A 9,412-nucleotide genomic window follows, 5' to 3' on the forward strand; every position below is an offset into this window, starting at 1 on the left:
TCAGTTTTTTTTTTAATTTAAAATTGTCCAACCATGTTTTGACACATATGCAGTGTCAAAATAGTATCAAAAATTAATGTCAAAATATTATTTTTCTATCAACAAATAGGGAGCTCCGTACCACACTATTACGTAAGTTTGGCACTCCAATTTGGAGAAGCTCTATACCTTATAGATACTCCTACACCTCACATCTAACCCCAAATCTATTAGGCTAGGGTGCGTCGAAGGTTTAACCCTTCACTCTTTGAACAAAACTATAATTACGAGTGTCCAAACCCCTAATCTCTACTATTCTAGTAATTAAAACACCAAGACTTTACTTTTTACATGTACTTTTAAAATCCAAAGTAACTTCTTAAGTTGAACTATTATAATTAACTTCTAACTTCTTTTACAAGGGATACCTTTCAATCTCCAATATTTTCATATATTTAAGAGGGACAGGTTTAAGGTAAGGTTAGATATTTAATGAATATAAATTTTCTACTAAAGTTAGGTCAATATTGAATTATTACTCAAATTCAGTGTAACTATTAATGATAAATTTTTATTTAATAAATTTTATGATGGTTACATTATAGTGCGTAATAACTCCTTCAAGCTAAATCGTGCATTCCACTGTCACAGAAAAACTAACCAAGCTTTCACACACAAAAATTCTAAAAAAGAAAAAATACACTATTTACTGATGCCGTAAAATTTCTATCTTAGTAAAATTTTCCTTATTAGCGCACATAAATGTAAAATAAGATAATTTACTAAATTGGAAAAAAAATGTGAACAAATTTTTACTTTTGCCATGGGTCTGTTGTCATGTGCGTTAAGAGCAAGAGACCCTTGGCGCAAACAGAACACAAAATAAAGAGAGAGGAGTAGTATTGGTTAGATGTCCTCGATTAGATAAACAATTGATGGTTCTGTTTGAGATATTCTTTTAAAAATAAATTTAAATAGATTAATAAAATAGTGAGACATGTCTTGTTATTAAAAAATTATTAAAAAATATTATTAAAATATAAGCGTCCTTAAATTAATCATTGATATGTTTTTCCATGTGGAACAAGTTCCAGAGGTGTTACACAACAAGCGCGAACCTTTTAAAGCATACAAGAAAACATTTATAATTTGAATACAACCAATATTATAAGTTATACACGTTCTAGTCTTGACATAAAAATGGAATGAATTGCTGCAAAAGCAATGACGATAAGCTACGGAAATTGTTTACACACGGCTTGAAAGAGAATTAAATAGGAAGGTGTATTAGATGGATATACTGTTGGGGATTCCCTTGCCAGTGAGTCCACCCTCCTTGGAATAATCTGAAGTGTTGGGATAGAGAAGTGTGTAAGGCATCTTCACTGGTCCATTTCTGTTTTTCAATCTCTTGTCCTTGTTCCTTTCCGTAATATTGTTTTCGATTCTCAACAACTTTTGTCTGAAACTCTCGAATGCTGCCAATGCTTCAGCATCTGAAGTCCATTCAGGGTTTTCACATTGTCCAAGGTAAACCTCTTCACTAGAGTGTCTGGACAGAACTTCTATCAGTGACACACCAAGGAGGGTTTGGAACTGGGCAGTTATTGTTTTCAAGAATGCCAAGTCAGGGTCTGACTTCAGCTCCTCGTACTCTGGAGTACCTGGCTCAGGCATGAACCTACGACTCACTGTTGGACGGTTGGGGAGGTAGCCAGCAAAAGGGTACTGTCCAAAATTCACAGCTGCATGGTAAGCAGAAGCCAACCAGATGATAATGGTGCATGATTGAATCAACTCCTCTTTGGTCTTCATCTCTGACCACCAGTTCCTATCTTTTAAGTCTCCATGACCCTCATTACGTATTTCTTTCCACCAATTCTGTAGTTCGTAGTCACCCTCAACCTTCTCATTAGATGTGTAATAGACGTTACAATACTCAGTCACCCAAGTTTCAATTGCATCCCAAATTTCTAACCCATCCACGGCAAACGGATAATCCTCTATCACAAGCCTCAGTCCATGACGACAACTTGAATCGGGAACTGCCATTCCCCTGAAATTTAGTGAATACAAATTTAGTATGCTGCCATATTCTTGTGGATATAAATCCTAACAGATACTAATACATTCTTTGCTACATGCTAAATAATAAATTTTCTACTATCAATTAAAATTTATTGAAAAATAATACAAGATCATGAACAAAACTCTTTAAACGACAAGCGAGACCCACACTACTTTGTAATTTCTAAAGAAATTCAGTCAATAATGAAGAGTGTGTTAGAAAATAGCTAAAATCAATACTCCTTTAAGTCATTTTCTCTCCACTAACCTCTTAAGAAGATCGGCAGGAAGTGCCTGCTCGGTGAATACCCAACTTTTGTATATAATAGCTGACATTTCCAAGGCAAATTTACCAGGGAAAACTGTTTTCTCAAGCACTCCTCCAGCATTGATGAGTGTGTGTCGAGCTAAGGCATTTATATGCATTGTGTCCCTGAAATGTGGCTTCAAGAGCTTGTGTATTGGATGAAGAATGCTTAGTTGTCTATGTGTGGCTATTATGAATGGTTCAATTACTGCATGAGTGCATAACCTGCCCAATAAGAAACAGAATTAAGTTTGAAACACTTATGTTACTATTGAGATTTCTTTTGAGATGACATACCAGTGGCTAACCAATTGATGATATCCTGAATCGTTCACGCCTGCATAAGCTTTTGCCAACTGCCATACTGAAGCTGATACTCCTTCTTGTGCCGGAGTAAAAACTTTGCTCACAGCTCCGTACTGTTCCCCTTGTGGATGAGGTAAACTTAACTCTATAGCCAGTGGCTTTAGTGTACCATCATCTTGTAGAAACAATAGCGTTCTAGAGGCATAGGTCTTTGTGTTCGTAGAGTTTATTCGACTTATGTATGGCATCAATGCATCGTGATGATCTAATATAAATAACCTCATTTTTTGAATTGCCTGCGAAATAAAGATTTTTGGTTCTTTACATATAATTTAAATGCATCATATTTCAAAAGGGTTGGCTTAAAAAAGTGATACATAATTAGTACCTCATTTATTGTGAGACCGTCCAAACTATTTTCTATGTGTGCTTCCCTGATGGAGCTAGTTTGATCTCCATAGAGTTGGGGATCTAACTTGCTGGCTGGGGGAAATTCCTGCACGAGGAATTTAGAATTGAAGTTTCACATAACAATTTATGCCGGCCTTAAAAACATTGATTTTGCTACAAAGTTTACTAAGACGAAACTTCAAATTTTTATCGAAAAACAATTCTTAACGAAACAGAAATTGTTGTAAATAGTACTTGGAGACGACGAATAATGACAGGGTTAACCCCTGCAAGCATTTCCCTTCCAAATTCATCATCTGTTCTCCATGCAGTCTTGCTTGCTGCAATTACACAAACATTAATGTGGATAACATCATACAGGTGAATCCATCCAGGCCAAGTGAAGTGAAAGGAAAGCATTAGTATACCTTTGATCACATCGGGCACAGGGAATTTAAGGAATCTCTCGCCATCATTTCTCATAAGTTCTCTTACTATCTCGTAAGGAACAAGTTCTCGAAGTTTACTCGCAATAGGTCCATTCGGCATCTTAATACTTCCCTCGTAAATACTAAGTACATCTTCAAAAGTGTCAAACTCATTAATAGTTTTGTCACACAAAGATTTAATCTCTGGAAGCAAAACCTGGGCAACTGATTTCAGTGAGTAGGCTAGAAAATCTGAAAACTTGACGTGCCCAAATTGTTCATCCCTCGGCACATAAACATTTAGATTTAGCAGATGCAATCTTGACTCGGTTTTGGGGTCTGTAAAATTGACACATTCATGATACTCGTTAGTCATTTAAACATGTATCTCAATACTATTTTCTATATATTACTTTTTAGATGGTTATGATAAAAGTAAAAAATTTATTATAATCATGTGGCTGTTTAATATAAAGTCAGTCTATTTTCTGTAAAATTAAATGTTATTGATATTGGTCCAGTTCGAAAATGGGTTTGTTGGTAACCTGTTTTGGTATGTGGACGACCAGTCCTCCCTCTGCGTGGATATGGAAACTTTGATCCTCCAAGAACTGGGCGTGCATACTGAGGACCATCATCTGGAGTTCCCAAATCATTGTAGCATGCATAGTCATATACTCTGTCCCACTCTTCAAGCTTTCCCACCCCTGTTCCTCGAAGAACATTTAGTTCTTGTTCTCTCAACTTACGCAGTGGCCCAGGTGTTTCAGATGGAAGATAAGCCTGAATCACAATGCCAGAATGAATGTTTCAACTTTCCAATACCTTCATGATTTAGTGTTCAGACATATATAATATCATCAAAATTATGTTACACGAAAGTGTTATATTAACATGTAAACTGCGATTCAAACATTCCATTGCTCCTGTAAACCACCGACAACAATTTCACGTTCAAGCTACAATCATGTTTGCCAACAGTGTCTGTGCTTCCCTGTTTTTTGTCTAACTGTACTTTTATATTTTACGTTTCTTTATTTTATTTTATTTTTTCATCTTTTTCACTTTCTTATTGCAGTGAATTACTTCATTTCTCTTCTTTCATGAGGTCTAACTGATAATGTTTTGTTGGATTGCAGAGGTTTCTAACTCCAACCGTAGAAGCAACGCTTTTGTTGCTCACAGGTTTTAATTACAGAAAGATCCAACAAGAGGCTCTCTCTCGTGATGTAACATTCATAATATTTTATTTATTTTAACTATTTCATAACTTGTACCTAGTCAATTTTGAATATATTTTATTATTATCTACTTGAACTATTTTATCCTTATTAAATAGTATATTTATTGAATACGTACATAATTCTATTTTTAATAAATTGCAAACATAAGATTTGGTTTTTATAAATCACCGAGTCATACACCTTAAATCAAATCAAATAAATTTTCTTTTAAAATATTCCAAACAAATGCAAATAATTTTACTAGGCAATCAACAGATAAAAAAAATCACAAAGTTTAGCTTATCTGGATTACGAAATTGGACAAATGTATTTTAATTTTTATGTAAAAATTTATTAGTTTTTTTATAATGTGAACTAGAATATTGAATAAATATATCAAACTTTATAATCGCTTAAACTAAAGCATTTTTATTGAATGTTTTGACTTTTTATGCTTATACCAGTGTTAATAAATATTAAATAAGAGAAAGGTGCGTTGAGAAAACAAATTAATAGACTTAAAATCTGTTTAAGCAAACAGATACAAATTTTAAAAATTAATTAGTTTAGCAAATGCTTGAAACGAAGTTGGAAGATTTTAAAGTATTTCTACTACAAAATAATAAAAAAAAATCTTCTCAATTTTTTGCTCTAAAATAAATTTTTAATATCTTTTATCATTAAAATTTTATTATTTTATTTTTTACTAACTATACGAATAAATAGTCAAAATAAAATCATCAAAATACTCTTTATATAAAACAGAATCAGATTCACAAACAGTTTAATGTTTAAGATTAGGTATAAATTAAATAACTAAAAATCAAATATTCTTTTAAAAAGTTTAATGCAAGAATAATCTTATATTCACTTTTTAAAGAAGATCAAAATTTTAATTTGACCATTATAAAGGGGAAAAAAAGTATAAAACATGAATAAAGTATTATGGACTTTATTCTATATCGGGATTTGTCCTTATTCCAAACAACCAACCTCGGAAAATATCGTACAAACATGTCACGACAAAGTTTCTGCTAACGTACTCACAAAAGAAATGTTAAATGGGGATATGATTATCGTAATATTTTTTCAACAAATGAATGATTTCTGATATTTCTTTTTTACAATTTATAATACTTTATTTTTAATGTTTTAGATAAAATTTAAAATTTCCATTTTTAACATTATTAAATATTAATCGAAATCATTGTTGAGATCACTACATAAAACTTCGCAAAAAATACATAAACTTTTTTGGGTAAAACATGCATGCATGCATCACATTGTAAATGCTTTTCGCAACGTAAGAGGTAACTCATTTTGAAGAAATAAATAAAAATATAAAAATAAAGAAAATAAATTTATATATAATTATTATTTTATAAAATATATGTTTTGGTAACCCAATCAACCCATTACTTCTCTCTTTCCTATCCTTTTCCTCTCTGGTCTCTATCAAAGAAAAAGAAATGATGATTTTTCTAACGAAGAAGATTGAACGAGGTTACCTTATTGGAAAAGAAGACACGATCATGGGTATAACGATGAGCAGGGTAGACCCACGAATTACAGACAAAATGAACAGGACCATGTCCAGGAATGCCTTCGATGCTCACTGTCTTAAGGTAGAACTGATTCTTGTGATGGTTTCTGATTATGAAAGCTCCAGGAACACCCATCTTCTCATGATCCCAATCAAATGTAACCCAAAATTCTGCGTCAGATGCTGATGTCAGACAAGAAATGGTGGAAGCCCACTTCTCTAAATACGCCACCTTCCCCTGCTTCCCCGGCAACCCCTTAGCTACACAAAAAAAAAAAAAAAAAAAAATAGTGTCAAATCAATGTAAGTTATACAAGAAGCAAAATCTTGAAAACTTCCCAATTTCTTGGGGTTTCTTTTTTAAAGTTGACTTGACTCATATGCGATGCGTTCAGTTCATTCAGACCCTTTGCTTCATGTGCACTCTTCTACTTGTGGTGATTCAAAAATAAACTTTTTTTTGCGTGAAAGCATTGTGTTGGAAGAGTTTAATTGCAAAGATGACCTGGATCAGGAGAAGTAGCACTGATGAGCTGAATAGAGACACCCTTGCCCAATAACTCGTGAACTCGATCAAGAACGTTGGCTTTGATGTCATGGAAGTCCAACACACTCTTCTTCATCAAAACCACTCTCCCTTTTACCCTCTTGCTCCTCTCCTCCATCGTTCTTCTTGCTCTCTCTCAACTCTCAAACTGGGACAAACAATCTTTCTCCATACCAAAAACTGCACAATAAGTATAAATAGGAAGCTCAAGAACCAGTATTTCTGACCTTAGTAATAAAAATTTACTAAAATAAATGAATATTATTGGTATAGTAATAATATAAATTGTACTAGTATTGCATTAATAATGAAGACTTGACTCTACTGTAAAGATAAAAGAAAAAGGAAAAAAAGAGATGAAACCTTAGATCCATACATTACGCATAGACACACGCACACATGTGACCGCTCTTTTGCCGGCAAACAAGGATATGTAGGAAGTGTTGCCTAAAATTGGATTTGGCAGTCTGGTTCTGGTTTGGTTGAACCTATGAGGAAACTGTGGTATTTACTACAATTAGGTTATTGAGGTACTGTTTGGAATAAAGTTGAGACGAAGAGAATACAAATATAAAGAAGCCTTCTTGGCGGTTGGGCCCGCATGGAGTTTTCATCTTTGTCTCTTGACCAATTCATAATCAAGGCATCTGATTCCACCATGCCAACTATGCCATCAACAAGTTTCTTCCCAAATTCCCTGTTTCATCACTAATTTCTGCTCCAAATTATAATTTTGGATTTGAGTTTTTATTAGTGATTTTGGTTTCCTAATTTTTTATATTATATCTCTTAGTTTTATATATATATTTTAATTCATTAAATGTTTAAATTTTATTTTAAATGAATATACTAAATTTAGGTTCACCTGTGCAGAAATGAATAATCGAAATAATGAAATTGAAAATCAAACTAAAATTACGACAACATAAAGCTAAAATCGTAAATTAAAAAAAATCAAGATAATTTTGCGCATGTTTATATTACATCTACGTAATAAAGTTTTATATTATTTTTGTAAAATATCCTAAAAAAGCATGTTATTATTCTGTAATTTAGTTTAACCTAGTTTCTATATTTTAAAATTTATAAGTTAGTTTTTAATTTACAGTAACTAAATATAAGTGTACTAGTGTACTATACATGTTCCATTACATTAAATATAAGTGACTAGTGTACTATATAAGTTAGTTTTTAATTTATAAGTTAGTTTTTAATTTACAGTAACTAAAAAAAAAACTTCCACTTGATTTTATCAAATCCATCCGATCTTGTAGCAATACGAAAATAATTAATATCTATCTATCTATCTATCTATCTATCTATCTATCTATCTATATATATATATATATATATATATATATATATATATATATATATATATATGGTGACAATAACCGGATAATATCATTTTCTTTGATTGTTGTGTGTGAAAGCAGTATTTTTTAGTAAAATATTTTTGGCAATAAACTAATTTGTGATATGACGCCATTCGATATGCTAAGATTGCCCTACAAATATTTATATGTCCATAAGAAGAAAATCGATCTAAACATAACGGTATTAGATATATTAGTGGGAGATACTTTCACAATTTAATATTTAATATATCTTAGTAACAATTGGCCAGTTTTGTATTTACGTAACGACACACAATTTTTTAGTGTCAACTAAAAGTCAACTTTCAGTTTTAATTATATCAAATTTAGTTTTATCTCCCTTTTGAAAAAAATGAGGAATTTAATAAATTTGAAATAAAATTATAATACGGAAATATAAAAGCAAGCCAATAAATCATTTCTAAAATGTTCTATGTGTATTAAAAAAATTATTTTCAGAAGATAATTTACGTTTGTTAAATAAATTGTATGTTTATTAAATACCATGTTATGTAATGTAAATTTACATAGTTAATTAATTAAAAATCACGCTATTATAAATTTTAAAAATCATTATAAACATTTTTAAACTTCTAAAATATTTTATATTAAATGCGAAGACTATTTTTGAGAAAGTATTTCTTTATTTAAAGCGTGATATTTAACAGACTTCTAATAATAAAAATTTTCAACTTGGACATAACAGCTGAGAGGTTTACATCAAATGCCCGTGTTTATCTGTTTGCAAACCTCTTGGAAAACTTTTTACAAATCTCTCAATTATTTTGAAGATAGATTCTGTATTTTATGTTGTAAAAACCTTGCTTTGTTGTACTCATGGTTTTAGCAAATTAAAAATCGATCTAAATTCTAAATCCTAAGATATTACTGTATACTGAATCATTTAAATAAAATTTTTAATCTGCTTTTTCTGTTTGCGTCATCTGTAAAAAATACAAAATATGATTTTTGTTTCGTTAATAATTAGATCGAATTGAAATTTTTAAAGAAGATCCTAAACTCATGAATTTTTATTTTGACTGATGGGATAATTAATTTAAGCTCTATAGTTAGAAAAGATAGCCTCCTTTGTGTATCTTATTTTAGGTTTTTCTTTTATGAAAACCATTTTTTATTTGTGATTTTGGTTCGGTCTTGGAATAAAATAAGGTATATTGTTATTTATGAAATTGTTGATAGATTCTTTGATGAATATGCATGTGTATAATGATGTATGAAGCTATGA

General features: G+C 31.2%; 1 protein-coding gene across 3 annotated transcripts; it reads right to left on the minus strand.

The window, feature by feature from the left end:
- Positions 1 to 1,050: 1,050 nt before the first annotated feature.
- Positions 1,051 to 7,343, minus strand: LOC106780386 (linoleate 9S-lipoxygenase 5, chloroplastic). Of its 3 annotated transcripts, none has more exons than XM_014668670.2 (10): positions 7,154 to 7,343; positions 6,749 to 6,970; positions 6,209 to 6,504; positions 4,023 to 4,260; positions 3,478 to 3,816; positions 3,305 to 3,390; positions 3,048 to 3,155; positions 2,651 to 2,955; positions 2,315 to 2,578; positions 1,052 to 2,035 (listed from the first exon to the last, which is right to left on the minus strand). In XM_014668670.2, the coding sequence occupies exons 2-10, from the start codon at positions 6,906 to 6,908 to the stop codon at positions 1,267 to 1,269; spliced, it is 2,565 nt and encodes an 854-aa protein (XP_014524156.1). In that variant the 5' UTR covers positions 6,909 to 6,970; positions 7,154 to 7,343; the 3' UTR covers positions 1,052 to 1,266. The 3 variants fall into 3 exon arrangements, with proteins under 3 accessions (XP_022632700.1, XP_014524156.1, XP_014524157.1); XM_014668671.2 differs by having other exon boundaries at positions 1,053 to 2,035; positions 7,167 to 7,343; XM_022776979.1 differs by lacking the exons at positions 6,209 to 6,504; positions 6,749 to 6,970; positions 7,154 to 7,343 and adding an exon at positions 4,372 to 4,597 and having other exon boundaries at positions 1,051 to 2,035.
- Between the last annotated feature and the right edge of the window lie 2,069 nt (positions 7,344 to 9,412).

The sequence above is a fragment of the Vigna radiata genome, unplaced genomic scaffold, assembly GCF_000741045.1.
Source record: "Vigna radiata var. radiata cultivar VC1973A unplaced genomic scaffold, Vradiata_ver6 scaffold_315, whole genome shotgun sequence".
In the NCBI taxonomy this organism is placed as follows: domain Eukaryota; kingdom Viridiplantae; phylum Streptophyta; class Magnoliopsida; order Fabales; family Fabaceae; genus Vigna; species Vigna radiata.

What these genes read in the sequence shown, in the direction of transcription:
- LOC106780386 (XM_014668670.2), bottom strand. Translation starts at nt 6,908, where the DNA reads ATGGAGGAGAGGAGCAAGAGGGTAAAAGGGAGAGTGGTTTTGATGAAG. An exon ending in TCGTCCACATACCAAAACAG is followed by an intron (nt 3,817 to 4,022) that starts GTTACCAACAAA and finishes TCAATTTTACAG; the next exon opens with ACCCCAAAACCGAGTCAAGA. An exon ending in TGTGCCCGATGTGATCAAAG is followed by an intron (nt 3,391 to 3,477) that starts GTATACTAATGC and finishes GTGTAATTGCAG; the next exon opens with CAAGCAAGACTGCATGGAGA.